Raw genomic sequence first — 14,742 nt, 5'->3', positions numbered from 1 at the left:
CCAGGCTGCTTTCCAGCTGGGTGCCCCAGCCTGTCCTGGGGCCTGGGTTTGTTCCTCCCCAGGGCAGGACTCTGTGCTTCTCCTTGCTGAACTGCAGGAGGTTCCTGTCACCCATTTCTCCAGCCTGGTCAGGTCCATCTGGGTGGCAGCACGGCCCCCTGGTGTGTCTGACACTCCTCCCACTTTGCCATCACCTGCAAACTTACTGAGAGTGCATTCTACCACATCATCCAGATCATTAATGAAGACATCAAACAGGATTGTATTGACCCCTGGGGTTATTTAGTGGCCTCCAACTAGGCTTTGTGCTTCTGGCCACCACCCTTTAGGCCTGGCTGTTCAGACAGTTTTTCAGTCCACCTCAGCTCAACCTTGTGGGGTCCCACTCTCCCCTGCATAGCACCTAAATAGACAAAAAGGTGTTGTCCTTTATTTGTCCACCACTCAGAGCTTCCAAGGTATGTGTAAGCAGTATATTTTCACGTCACTTATGTGTGACTGTAATTGCTACTTGTGTTAAGTGCATGAAAATACTACCGAGAGGGGGCTAGTGGCTGGGACTGCACCTGGAGGAAGTGGTGGTGGATGGTTTATAACCCTGTGATGCATTAATCAGGGTTGATCTGTGGGTCTTCCTAGGAGTAAGGGTGAATCATTGACCTCCTTTATTCTGCCCTGGAGGACACACACCAGATGGCTCCTCTCAGGTTATTTATGGGAGAAGCATCTTGATGTAGGTGTTCAGTCAGAACAGCCCATGGCATAGGGTCTGTCTGAGAGGCAAGGGAAAGTTCTGAGGGTCAGCTCTCACCCTGCATCTGGCTGGGGAAAGTGTTAATAAGGAGCTTGCTCAACGCTGGAGCTGCTTTTCCTTCTGGCTCTCCTGCTTTCTTCTGCCATCCTTGGGACAGCGGGCAGGTGAACTGGCCTGTCTAACCTGATAGCAAGGGGGGTGGCGCTGCCCAATAGCTGCTTGTTCTTAGCGCGAGATGATACCCACTGGCCTTGCCATTTGCCACTTGCTCTCATTACAAGCATACCCTTGGCCCTGACTCCTCCCAAGGCCACATCAGGTAGTGTCTGTGCAAAGAATTTCTTTTGGCACCCAGCCAAGCTGAGTGAGGCAGAACATGCTGTGATGCAGGTGCCTTGTGCTGTGCATCACTCTGCATTTGCCATAGTGCTCTTGCACACAAGGACTTTACCCCACAGGGTCTCAGTATGGGCTTGCCTCCTGCCATGGCTGAAGCACCTGCTCGGATGTCTTTGTGCTTTTATGCCTTCTGTGGAACAGGGATAACAGAGAGGTGTTTCCAGTTCCTAATTTTCCCTTTTGTGGGTTATCTCCCTCTTCCATTTCAGAGCAATCTGGTGAAACTTTGGCTGGCTCCCAGTCACAGTGTAAGACACTCCAAGGCTCCATTTTGGGGTTGGTTCTCTTCAATTCTTTTATAAATGATCTGGACATGGGACTCAAATGTCTATTAAGTAAGTCTGCAGATGATACTAAACTAGAGGGAACTGCTGACTCCCTCAAGGGGGGCCTTGCACAGATATATTGACAAATTAGAGAGTTGGGAAATGATGAACTGAACAATATGAAGCTTAACAAGAGCAAGTGCTGGATTACGTACCTGGAATTTGGCAACCCTCGACTGGGGGATGAGAGGCTGATCAACCCCATGGAAAGGAATCTGGGGGTTTTGGCCCACAAAAGTGGAACCTGAGTCAGCAGTGTGCCGTGGCAGCCAAAAGGGCCAAGTGTATCCTGGGCTGTGGTAAGCACAGCAGAGTTAGCTGGTCAAGGGGAGTGCTTGTCCCGCTCCACTCTGCACTGGTGCAGCCTCACCTTGAGGACTGTGTGCCACTTGGGGAGCTACAAGAGAAGAAGGACATCAACCTCTTAGAGAGGTCTCAAAGATATATTTAGCCTTATTAGCTTGTGACTGACATAATCCATCTGCTATTCATTTCCTGAAAAACAGCAGGAAAGTTAGTTCAAAATGTTAATAATAATCATCATCATAGAATAGAACCATTAAGGTTGAAAAAGACCTCCAAGATCATCTGGTCCAACTATCCCCCTACCACCAGTATCACCCACTAAACCATGTAAGCACCACATCCAACCCTAAACACTCCCAGGGTCGGTGACTCCACCACCTTCCCAGACAACCCGTTCCAATGCCTGACTGCTCTTTCTGAGAAGAAATGTCTCCTCATTTCCAACCTGAACCTCCCAGACGCAATTTGAGGCCATTCCCTCTAGTCCTATCACTAGTTATCTGTGAGAAGAGACCGACCCGCAGCTCCCCATACCTTCCTTTTACGTAGTTGTGGAGAGCAATAAAGTCTCCACTGAGCCTCCTCTTCCCCAGACTAAACAACCCCAGTTCCCTCAGCTGCTCCTCATGAGATTTGTGTTCCAGACAATCCACCAGCTTCTCTGGACATGCTCCATGGCCTTGATGTCCTTCTTGTAGTGAGAGGTCCAAAACTGAACACAGTACTCAAGGTGCAGTCTCACCAGAGGGGACAATCACCTTCCTGGTCCTACTGACCACACTATTCCTGACAAAAGCCAGGATGCCGTTGGCCTTCTTGGCCACCTGGGCACACTGAAGGTTCATGTTCAGGTGAGCATAAATCAGCACCCCCAGATCCTTTTCCTCTGCACAGCTTTCCAGCCATTCTCTCCCAAGCCTGTAGCACTGCATGGGGTTGTTGTGACCAAAGTGCAGGACCCAGTACTTAGCCATGTTGAACCTCATGCCATTGGTCTCTGCCCATCGACCAAACCTGTCCAGATCCCTCTGTAGGGCCTTCCTACCTTCCAGCAGATCAACACTTTCCCCCAGCTTGGTGTTGTCTGCAAATTTACTGGGGGTGCACTCAATTCCCTCATCCAAATCATCAATATAGATATTAAAGAGGATGGGCCCCAACACTGATCCCTGGGGAACACCACTGGTGACCAGACTCCAGCTGGATTTCACTCCAGTCACCACTGCTCTCTGGGCCCAGTGGTTCAGCCAGTTCTTAACTCAGCAAAGAGTGTACCTGTCCAAGCCATGGGCTGCCGTCCTCTCCAGGAGAATACTGTGGGAGATCGTGCCAAAGGCTTTGCTGTAGTCTAGGCAGACTACATCAACAGGCTTTTCCTCATCCACCAGGTGGGTCACATGGTCATAGAAGGAGATGAGGTTGGTCAGGCAGGACTTGTCTTTCATGAACCCATGCTGACTAGGCCTGATCCCCCAGTTGTCCCACATATGCTGTGTGATTGCATTCAAGATGACCTGTTCCATCACCTTTCCTGGCACCAAGGTCAGGCTGACAGGCCTATAGTTCCCCCGATCCTCCTTATGACCTGTCTTATAGACAGGCATCACATTAGCAACTCTCTAGTCATACGGAGAAAGAAGGGCAACAGAGATTGTTGCCCTCCTGCTCTAAGGAACCTGCTTTGGCAGGGGGGTTGGTCCCAATGATCTTTCAAGGTCCCTTCCAATCCCTACAATTCTGTGATTCTGTGATTCTGTGATTGTGAAAGGCCCAGAGAGCATGACATAAGAGGAGAGTTTGATGTGGCTTGGTTTGCTCAGCTTAAAGAAGAGAAGACAGAGGGGTGACCTTATGGCGGCCTACATCTTCCTCACCAGGGGGAGCGGAGGGGCAGGCACTGATCTTTTCTCTCTGGTGCACAGTGAGAGGACCTGGGGGATCAGCAGGAAGCTGCCTCAGGGCAGGCTCAGACAGGAGCTGTCAGGAAAAGGTTCTTCACCAGGAGGCTTGTCAGGCACTGGAACAGGCTACCCAGGTCACAGCACCAAAGCTGCCGGAGGTCCAGAAGCGCTTGCACAAGGCTCTCAGACATATGGCTTAATTTTCAGGTAGTTCTGTGTGGAGCCAAGAGTTGGACTCAATGATCCTCATGGGTCCCTTCCAACTTGGGATAATTTATTATTCTATGAAATCCTGCCCAGATAGATAAAGCCAGCTCCATAAGCATTCACACTGTCAGGGCAACCAAGGGCTGGCCCCATCTACAGGTACAGCAAGCAGAGAAGTGAAGCCCTGTAAGCATGACACAGCAGCACCACCACAACTGGCACTGTTACAAGTGGCAGTCCTCCCCAGATGGCTTCACTTGCAGAGGAGAGAGCACTTCCAGCAGCAGCTAGGGACAGAAACAGGGCCAGATCCCCACAGTGAGTTGCGCATCTTCAGAATTAAGAGGAAAAGCCCCCAGTGATTCTGACAAAGCCATCATCCTTTGCCTGCAATTTCTTATTAAGGTCATATTTGACTTCCACTATTCATAATTACAAGGTCTCAGTTTCTAGCTGGAATGCTGTGCTTTATCAGGATGCTCTAGCTGTGCATTTCCCAAGCAGACCACAGAGACATTTTTGGTGATGTGCAAACATCATGCAAGGTCTCACTTAAGTGGTGGTATTTGGCCACACCACAGGAGAGCCTGCCTTGGTGTCTGGACTCTTCAGTGACTTTGGAGTCTGTCATAAGATTAAGGCCTGATATCCAATCCATATAGCACAGCACTAAGCCAACTGGCTGCACTCTGGGTGGGAAAACTGCAGCAGTACCTCCTGCTTCCACCTCCTCCAACCTCTGCTAATTGAGCTCTGGGACAATAATGGCTTCCAGGGTACTTGTCGAAATTTTCATGATTACAGAAAATCCTAGGAAACAGATAGCAACAGGCAGAGTGTATCCAGTTCCAGGCCATTTGGGAAGTACGTGATTACTGCTGCATCAATCTGGAGATCCAGCCTTCCCAAATTAATGTTTTTCACAGCAGTATTGCAGATGACAATAAACTGGAACATGTCAGCATGGGTCCTCAGCCTCACATGTGACTGTATCTCAGCAACACCTTCATCAGGATTTTCCTCTTACTGCCATCTGTGGCCTCACACACTAGGGCCATGTCCTGGTTTCAGCTAGGATAGAGTTAATTTTCTTCTTAGTAGCTGGTATGGTGCTGTGTTCTGGGTTTAGGATGAAAATATTGATAACACAGTTATTTTATTTGTTGCAGAGCAGTGCTTACACGAAGCCAAGGACTTTTCAGTTTCTCATGCTGCCCTGCTAGCAAGGAGGCTGGGGATGCACAAGAAGCTGGGAGGAGACACAACAAGGACAGCTGTTCCCAAATGGTCAAAGGTATATGCCATAGCTTGTGGTGTCATTCTGAACAATAAAGCTGGAGAAGTTGGACAGTGGGGTTGCTGCTGCTCAGGGACTGGCTGGGCATCAGTCAGCAGGTGGTAAGCAATTGCAATTTGCATCATTTGTTTTGCATCATCATCATCTCCTCCTCCTCCTCCTCCTTCTCCTTCCTTTTCTGTCCTATTAAACTGTCTTTATCTCAACCCACAAGTTTTACCTTTTTCTGATTCTCTTTCCCTTCCCACTGGGGGTGGTGAGCAAACAGCTTGTATGGTGCAGAGCTGCCTGCCAGGTTAAACTGCTACAGGCTGTGGAGGGTCAAGGTATTCCCAGCAATTCGGGAAAAGCCATGCTAACTCCTGTTGAAGAGCCTCAGCTCCATAGGCAAGTGGGCACTCTGAGTCCATGACAAGAGATTTCAGTCTCTTTCTCCATTCTTCAACTGTCTAACATTCTCCAGCAATGAGGAGACGGCGACCCAGTGTGCCAAACATGCCATCACCCCCCAACCCTCCTTTCACAGCTCCCTCATCACTGCTGGGAGGAATAAAAACTGCTGGCTGCTATAGTGTGAGTAACACCACCATTTCCAAGGAAAGGCTAATGCCATACCAACTCCAGGCAAACATCCACACACTGTCTTAGAGAACAGTCTGCTTTGTTGGCACTTGGCTCCTTATAGATGCTAGTGGCAAGGCAGATATTTGAGTTCCAGTCTGAATTAATGCTGCAAGGGAAGGAAGTGCCAAACAGCGACTGACCATCACTTGTGGGACATGTGGCTAAATGACCAGCATGGTACCATCTCCTTTCACCCACATCTACAAAGAAAACCTCTGGGTGGTGGACTGCATCTATGCTTCATTTGCCAGCACCCTGCATCCTTTAGTATTAATCTCATCTCTGTTGGCCACCATTTGGTGTCTGGGATGGAGCCCAACTACAGGAAGTTCATCCACATCGTGTTGGAAACATGGGCCTCAGAATCATGTTCTAAGAAATGTGTCAAGTTTGCTTGAGCAGGGGTGATGGGTTCAGGAATTCAGATCCCAGGCTATCTTCTGTTACACTGTATTGGGTTGCAGAGGCAGAGGCACCAGTATGGCAGTCAAAGAAGACTGGAAAAATGCCTTGCTGCTTGTCCCAAACATCCTCCCTTCAGCGAAACAGTGAGGGCTGGGAGAAGTTCTGAAGGACAACAGCCTCCATAGCACCATTACTTGTTCATGTTCTGGGTGAGACAGAGCAGTTTGCTTATCTTTTACAGGAAAAAATACAGGGAAAAAGAGATTATATATGTATATATATATTCCCAGATCATTTATGCATCTGCAGCCAAAGGAGAAAAGTACAAAAACTTTCTCTGCAGACTTTTGCATGGGCCTGTGGAGCAGATCTCCATGGTTAGTGCAGGCAGTTTTGACAAGATGGAGATGCCTTGCACTCTTGAGTGTTTGGAAGGTCTCATCCTGCACTCACCAATTTCTGTCCATGCAACAGGAAACTGAGTGTGAGCTTGTACCCATGCCCAGAGTTCCCAGGAGAAAGCTTTTATTTGTACATGCAGCATACAGAGACTGTCAAGTTTAATAGTTCCAGTCCTGCACCAATTTATCTAATTTCTGTTTGACTTTTAGATTCACAATGCCCTGAGGTAAACTCACTCGCCATTCCTTTGCCTGGTGCCTGTGGCTCTTGTGTTGCTAAAAGTGCTGGATAACCATTCTCCAGGCGCTCTTTATTCCTACTGCATCAGGTTTATACATCTATAGCACTTACCAACTCATTTGCTTCTTCTCTTACATGGATAGTCCTGATATATTCAGCTTTTTCTTGCATGGATTTCATTCTCACCTCTGATTACCCAACTTTCTCATCTCTGGTGACTTTTGCCATGTCTTAAATATCTTTTCTTTGGAGGCAGGCACCAAAACAGTATACATCTATGAGCACCTTCTAGTTTATACAGTTTCAAGTGGTGTCTTCTGCTGCCTATTCCTTTCCTTGCAGTTTCTAAAGCCTGTATACTTTATAATTGGTCCTGAAGTGTCAATTGATGTTTTCAGAAAATTGCCTATGATTACCCTCAAAACTGCCTCTCCAATTGTACAAGCTAATTTAGAGTCCCTCACTGAGCACAGTTAGGGATGTACTATAAACATGGAATTTAATTTGCCATTTTATCATCCACTCACTCAGCAGCCTGAAATCCTTCTGCAGCTTTCTCCGGTCACCTCTAGATTTGACTGTTCCAAAGTATTTTCTCCACCAGAAAATGTTGGTATCATACTGTTTACTCACTTTTCTCCCTCGCTTATTAATATGCTGAAAAATTCAGCCCCAGTAAAGGTATATGTAGCATTCAATAGGTAATCTCTACACTGTGAAAACTTTCCAATTAGTCTTACTGTTGCTTCTGAGCTTTGTAAGATATCAATCTATTCTAGCTCAGTGTCTTTGGAGCTTCTATGATAGGTTTTTTTAAAAGCTTAAAACCTTTTTTGGATTACATTATATTAATAATGTAATCACTGTTAATCACATAATGTAATCATCACATAATGTAATCACTATTACATTAATAATGTAATCACTGTTGTCCACATACACCTCCTTCCAAAAAAATTTAAACACATTTTCTTTATAAAATCCATATCAAGTCTTCCTCAAGTTATTGGATTTATCCAAGAGTTTCCATTAATTCTATGTCTATTGAAATTTCCACTGCTTTGGTAGATGTAGAAATGAGACCTCCGACTCTGGAGAGCTTTAGATTAATGACTGAGACCTTCAAGCACTGACAATCTATGTGTCATCTCCATTCCCTTGGTAGCTAAGTAGCAGGTCACAGCCCACTGTGAGCAGATCAGAAATGTCCTGATGGAGTTTGGTTAGGGCTCCTGGCAATGTTCATCTAATGAGTGAGGTCTGTGACTTCTTTGCACTGACTTTTCAATCTGAATTCTTGACACCACCCCTTACAAGTGCTCAGATGAGGGAAACTCTCTCCACTGCCACTTCTGCACTGTGAGTAGTGTCCCCATAGTGAGCACTTCAGCTGTTTCTCCCTGCCTCAGTGCTTAGTGTTGGGATCATTCTAGAGAATTGCTCCAGGGACTTGGAGCTTTAACCTCCCATGTGGCAGTGCCCCTTTGGGACATCCCTTTTGCATTGCACCAAGGACCACAGCTTCCTCACCATCTCTCTCAGAGGCTGTGTTGCATCCATAAAGCTGTAATTGGCATCACATAATGTGGGATCCAAAGGGCCAGTTACAAAATCGCTCAGCGATACAGATGGCTCATTCCTGTGTGGGATCCTTGGTCCCACAGGGCTGACATCTGGGCCATATCTGGGCCACTGTCTGCTGGGGAAGGTCCCTCTCTGCGGTCTGTCTCTCCCTTCCCCAGCCTGTCCTTCACTCATAAACTTTCCCTCCTCTGAAGTGCAAGTGCTGTTGGACTGGGGATGAGCACATTACAATGTCCCTAAAAGCCTCACTGATGTACTTCTCTGCCTGCCTTAGACATCTGTTGTTCTAGAGAACCAAGGTCTGCCTGCAGCAAGTGAACAGATGGCAAATGATCCTGGGGAAAAACCTGAAAAGTCCCTTTTGCACAGTGTGGCCCTGGCACAGGAGTGCTCTCAGAAAGCCTGAGTGTCTCCAATATTTTTGTTTCTCTTACTTCCTTGCCTAATTCTTAGTTTCCCAGGAAACCCACATGCCATTATTGCTCTCAAATGACTGCACACAGTAATTTTTAAATTGCTGCTCTCTTAAGCATTGACAAGCAGCCTGGGACAAGCTGATGCATTTGTAATAAATCACAAAGGGGAAAAAGAGAGCTACAGAGCAATGTTGACCTGCCTAGATAACGAAGAAATATCTCCTGAATGAGTTTTGCATCAATCAGTGAGAAAAATATCCAAAGCAACTATCTGTGCTTCTTCCAGCTCTGCAAAATATTCCGGATGGCTGCTCACTCATCTGGAGCACCGGCAGGACCCACCTTTGTGGTACAAAGGGTGTTCAGCTCCAGCTGCGAGCTGGATTAAAGTTCAGATGCCTGAGGCCACCTGATGTTAGCTTTATGCAACTGTTTATCCCAAGTTTTCACTGGGGGTATCCAGAAGCTATGTCTGGGTGCTTTCTAGGCGTCTAAGCTTATGTCAGATTACGGAGCCGTGGGAAGTTGCCAGATACTAGATATTAAATAAATGATTTAAACTTAAAATTATATCTACTTTATCCCCATGTGACTCTGGCCAGTGAGGACGTGTTTGTGGCACAGGTCTAGCTAGCATGGGAAATGCTAAGCCCTGGCAAAAACTCCCAGCATTTATCTAAGATCAGCTACACCAGCTCAGGTCTGGGCCCAGGAGAGACATGGGCAGGAGCCCTGCCTAGCTGCTTCCCTTGGGCCACCACAGCCACAGAGGGAATCAGTCAGCTTTAAGGACTGCATGCCTACAAGGTATATGAATACTGAGCACCTGAGCTCATCATAGTCCTCTCCGTGGGTCTCGCACACAGTGTTTGCATCTCCTCTCCTGCTGGGTCATGTCTTGGAACAGGCTTTTGCCTCAGTTACTTTGTGGTACGGCTCAGTGACTCGGTGTGCATTGTGCTGAGCTGGATGCCCGTTGCTATAATTTTACTTGTTTGTGTCCCTTAATCTGTATTTGTTCCCTTGGAAGTGCAGGGAGACACGTTAGGGCAGAGGCACTAGGTAAATACCGTGTGCTCCTCTCCCCACTGGTGCACCGGGAGCAGTGATTAGCCCAGAGTAAACAGAGCTGACTGTGCTCCTCCTGCCAGCAAGCCCTGCTGGCGAGGGGTGGGCCAGGGGACCTGGAGCGGATCCTCCCCAGATCTGCAGGGGAAATAAAAGCCAGGGCAGTCAGGTGCACGGTGAGAGCATGGCAGTGGCATGGAGCTGGAGCACCTGTGGCTAGTGGTGGCCTGCAGCGAGCGCTGCGGCCTGGCTGTGGGTGCGACATGGGCGGGATCACTGCCACCGCTATAAATAGGGCTCACAGAGAGCTGGCCTAGCAAACCCAGAGCTGAACCAAGCAGCGTGGAGGAGACGGCGTCGGACAGGGGTGGGGCGAGCCATACTGAGGAGGAGGTGCCTGTGCACTGCTAGGGAGGGCAATAGCGCGTGCTCCATGCCAGTGCAGCATCTGCAGGGCTTGGGCACTGCCAGGATATGGACTACAGTGCTGGGGCTTAGTGCTTAGTGCACTAAGGGCTTTCCAGCTGGTGTGGCTTCTGCAGCAAGCACTGGGCAATGGCACAAGCTCAGGTGGGGCTCCCAGGACCCTTCCCGGAGCCCCTCGTTGGGCCATGCCCTGACTCCGACTTCGACTCTGACTCTGAAGATGCAACCATGGGTGGTGCAGGGCCCGGTGCTGGGGTTCAGAAACCCTCCCAGGTCATCCACAGTGGCCACTTCATGGTGTCGTCCCCGCACAGCGACTCACTGCCCCGTCGGCGCCACCGCCATGCTGAGCCCGAGGCAGCTGATCCGCGGAGCATCGACCCAACCCTGACCCGGCTCTTTGAGTGCATGAGCCTAGAGTACAGGTGAGTCCGAGAGCCCTCGCGCCCAGCATGTGTCTCACTGATCCCCCAGCTGTCTGAAGGCGTGAGTCTGGCACGCTGGAAAGGCTGGGCTCCCCCAGCCCTGCTCCATCTCCAGGAACCTCATTTGCTTGTCCATTGGGTTGTAGTGGGGCATCTGCTCACAGAACGCCATCCTGGGAGGTTTCAGGGAAAAAGAGCTGGTGCTGGAGAACTGTTATGGAGCCAGATGAGTTCTTCCTCTCTAAGCACGTAGCTTAACCATCCTCCATCAGGAGATCTGGAGTTACTGCACTTGTCTGCAGCACTCTGAACCCCAGCCCTGCACACTCTGTAGAGCAGCAGTAACCTGTGTGCAGACAACACTTAGTCTTTGGCAATCCTGCCCAGAGCTGTGCCCACTTGTCCCAAAGTTATTCTAGGTCATGTGGCAGTGGCAGCACTCCAGCCTGGATGGCTGCGCAGGGCTTTGTCCAGGACCTGCTGAAAGTTTCCCCCTCTGCTCTCCAGCAAAACCAGATGGGTGACTGTGTCATTCCTCCAAACATACAAATCACCCAAGCCCAGAGTGTGAGGGACATGCTCACCCCACATACAGCGCCTTGCTGACAACAGGAGAGCCTGCAACTTGTTTCTTAGCACCTTGGGCCATGTTCTTGGAGGCAGCTCCCCTCTTCCACAAAGACCTCAAGGCTTTGTGATCTGTCAAAAGGTGACTTGCTCTACAGACCGCAGTGCAAAATTATTTGCACAGCTTTCCCAAAAATCCAAGTGAAAACCTGGAGTGATGATTACCTATTGATGCCTTGTGAAAACAAAACCCGGACAAAACAGCCTTGAAGAATTGCCCATCTCCTGGTCCCACATTGGCCTCCCAGGTGTGCCTTGAAGTCCTTTGGAGCTTGGCAAGGTGGTCAGTCTCAGAGTAGTCCTGGTGACGCTGGATGCTGTGACGGTACTGCACAGGGTACTAGTTGCCACGTAGCTGTGTACGTTTGGCCCATTGCCATGCGTCTGTGTGCCAGCCTGCATGGTTTGCTCATAGTTGGTGAGGCACAGCTCTCATCTGAGGTGCTGGTGAGGCTGATGCTCTGCAGAAACATGGTGAACTTCAGCTTGGGGTGGCCCAGCCAAGGGTTGGTTGCACTTACTGCCAGCTACTCAGGCAATGAGTAGCCTCACTTTCTTTTGCTCTCCCAGCCCCACACTTGCCTTCCTTTGAGTCTTGCTGCATGAGGCTGGAGGAGCAGACACTGCTGCACCCCAGAATGTGTAGGCTCCTGACTCCTGAGATGCCTCCATGTGCTCTTGAGCTCTGGTGCGTCCCATGCAGAAGGGCGGGGGCAGGATGCAAGTGCTTTGGCAGGTGGAACAGACCAGAAGAGCCAGGACTGGCCCTTTTGCTGCAGGCATGACTCCATCCCTCCAGATATCTGTACCCCTTAGACTCCTGGGCCTCACTTTCCTCCTGCATGACAAAGCATGAACCAGCCCCAAGGCCAGCAGCATGGCAAACCATAACTGCAGTTGAACAGTAGCCTCAGTGAGGAGGATCCACATCAGCTACAAGGTTTTACTGCCACCACTGATGGCTACTCCAGAGCCCAGAACATTAGAGATGTCTTTTGTCTGTCTTGGCACAAGACTAGGTCTTGCTCAGCACGTGAGAGCACATCTTTGTCAGCCCTGGAGCCAGGGCAGCTGCCAGTCTGGAATACAGCAGGGAGATTTTGACATTAGATGATACGCAAATTCATACTCAGTTCTCTTTCTTGGAGGCCCTTCCATGCTTACATGCTCCCCTCCTCCATCTCACAGCCATTGTGCTCTGCATCTTTTCAGCATCCTAAAAACAGATCAACAAGAAGCATTGATCAGAGCTCAGGTTCAGGTGAACTTGGACCTGCAATGCAGCACTGGATATGCTTCTCCATACAGGAGACTGGACCCTGACTGTAGAGCCAACTGTTCTGTGGCTAGCTGCCCTTCAAGCATTTGTTTCGTCCCTTTGGAAACCCACAGCAGCTTTGCTAATACATTTTTGACAGCCTTATGAGCAATGGTTGGAGGAAGGTATCACAGGGGGTTAAATGGAGTTTAAAGATATCTGGCTGACCTGCACTTTTAGTTTTATCTGATTTGATACCTCTCTGCATCACCTGCCATTTCACACCTTCACTCCCAGACAGGTTCCTCAGAAACCGTATTGGTGCAGCACAGCCTCAGCTGGAGTGACTAGCCAAATATTTACCAACTTTTAGGAGTGCATCCATAGTTATGTTGTAAACTAACTCCTTAACAAAGCAGAAACCATAAAAGGTGTCGCCTCTGGAGTTCATAGTCCAGCCCCTGTGCTGGGCATGGTTAATCCCAAAGTCAGGTCAAGTTCCTCAAGTTCCTTCACCATTTGAAGTATGGAGAAGACAAATGATGGAGAGCAAGGATGATGATCCCACTGCTTCTGTCTCAGGGCTTCACTGCTCACACATGGAAGTGTGTCCTCCATGAGTCCAATAGGAGTTTCCCTTGTTCCAGTTTGTGTCTGTTGCCTCTTTGACCTTTCTCAGTGCATCTCTGAGAATTATCTGTCTCCATCACCTCTATAACCTCCTTTGGGTAGTTGAAGACTACCTTCACCTTCCTCTCTTCATCTTTTCTTCTTCCAGTGGAACAAACATAGCTCCCTCAGCCTCCTCTTTTCTGACATATTTGTCAGTCTCCCAACGTTTTGTCATCCCCTTCCAGGATCACTCCAGTTTTTGGACTTCCATCTTTTCCATCTTTTACTGGGGGGGCGGGGGGTGTTGGGGGGAGGGAAGCAGCAAATCTGGACACAATATCCAGATGTGGCCTTAGAGGCACTGAATAGAGTGGAACTATCACTTCTTGACCTACATGCTGAGTGGTGTCTGTTGCAGCCACATACCCCTTGTTGTTCAAGGCGTGGCTCACCATTTCAAAGGAAGGTAAGTATGCTAAACTCTCTCTAAAAATACTACTTGTTTTGTTTTTTTTTACAACTGTTTTTTAATGACTATAGCTGAACAGTGTTTTGACTAGCTGTAACTCCACCCATCTCCATCATTCCTCTGTGGCACTTCACACAAGTTTATGGCAGTCCCATCTCAGCTTGAGCCATTGCTTCAAGGATCTCTCATATCATCCCTCCATGGGTTGGACAGTCATCACTTCCTTTGTGAGCAAGAAGCACCCTCTCCACATCAGGGCTTGCTTCCAGCAGTAGCTTGTTTCTTCAGCTCCCTCAAAAAGCAGCATCTTCCCCCACCATGGTCTTCCTCTTGGTGCTGGGAGCTGCCATGAAGCAGCTCCAAGGCCCTTTGTAACCATTTTCCAGGACATTATTCTCTTTTCAGCAGCTCTCCTGACAAAGAGTTAAGGATTGTCATCCACTCCTTCCTTGCAAGAGATCATCTTGCTGCTTTTCTTGAGTCTCTTCCTTGGACTGTTGTTTCTCATGTCTGTCACAGGTGGACCTCCCTGCCCCCACTTGGATTCCCCAGGTTTCCCCAAGAAGCTGCACATGTGGAGCCAAGCTCCTTTAGGAACTGTTCACACCTTCGCCCCAGCATAATCGCCCCAGCTGAGCAAACTCTTTCTCCCCACCAGCACAGTGCCACTCCCCAGCATCCTGCCTTTCAGGGACTCCTGGGCTTACATACCATCCCACCTCATCCTGTCCCACCCCATCCTTGTAAAGTAATTGGAGGGAATCATTGGGTGGCTGTCCCGAGGAACTGTCCTCCCAAGGGAGAAAAATGGGGTGCAGATGGGAACTACAGACTGCAGGTTTGTGTGGTCCCATTTTGTGCAGGTCTCTCTTGTGCTTCAGGGAAAAACAAAACAAAACAAAACAAAACAAAACCAAAAACAAACAAACAAACAAAAAAAAAAACAACAAACCTCTGTGTTTTAGAATAACCTCCTCTTCTCCCCTCCCTGTACTG

General features: G+C 48.8%; 1 protein-coding gene across 1 annotated transcript; it reads left to right on the top strand.

Annotated features, from left to right (window-relative positions):
- The first annotated feature begins 10,009 nt into the window (after window positions 1–10,009).
- LOC118158511 (carbohydrate-responsive element-binding protein-like) lies at window positions 10,010–14,369 on the top strand. The gene is made up of 4 exons (XM_035313183.1): window positions 10,010–10,780; window positions 12,596–12,744; window positions 13,696–13,743; window positions 14,299–14,369. Exons 1-4 carry the CDS (start codon window positions 10,485–10,487, stop codon window positions 14,367–14,369), a joined length of 564 nt encoding a protein of 187 aa, XP_035169074.1. The 5' UTR covers window positions 10,010–10,484.
- The last annotated feature ends 373 nt before the right edge of the window (window positions 14,370–14,742 follow it).

The sequence above is a fragment of the Oxyura jamaicensis genome, assembly GCF_011077185.1.
Source record: "Oxyura jamaicensis isolate SHBP4307 breed ruddy duck chromosome 28 unlocalized genomic scaffold, BPBGC_Ojam_1.0 oxy28_random_OJ80989, whole genome shotgun sequence".
In the NCBI taxonomy this organism is placed as follows: domain Eukaryota; kingdom Metazoa; phylum Chordata; class Aves; order Anseriformes; family Anatidae; genus Oxyura; species Oxyura jamaicensis.
The sequence above is the reverse complement of the archived record's forward strand: the minus strand, read 5'-3'. Positions and strand labels throughout refer to the sequence as shown.

Bases quoted from the DNA above. Each gene is read 5' to 3' on its own strand.
- LOC118158511 (XM_035313183.1), top strand. From the start codon at position 10,485: ATGGCACAAGCTCAGGTGGGGCTCCCAGGACCCTTCCCGGAGCCCCTC. The intron at 10,781-12,595 runs GTGAGTCCGAGA...TCCATCTCACAG, and splicing joins TGCATGAGCCTAGAGTACAG to CCATTGTGCTCTGCATCTTT. The intron at 12,745-13,695 runs GTTCTGTGGCTA...TGTCTGTTGCAG, and splicing joins CCCTGACTGTAGAGCCAACT to CCACATACCCCTTGTTGTTC.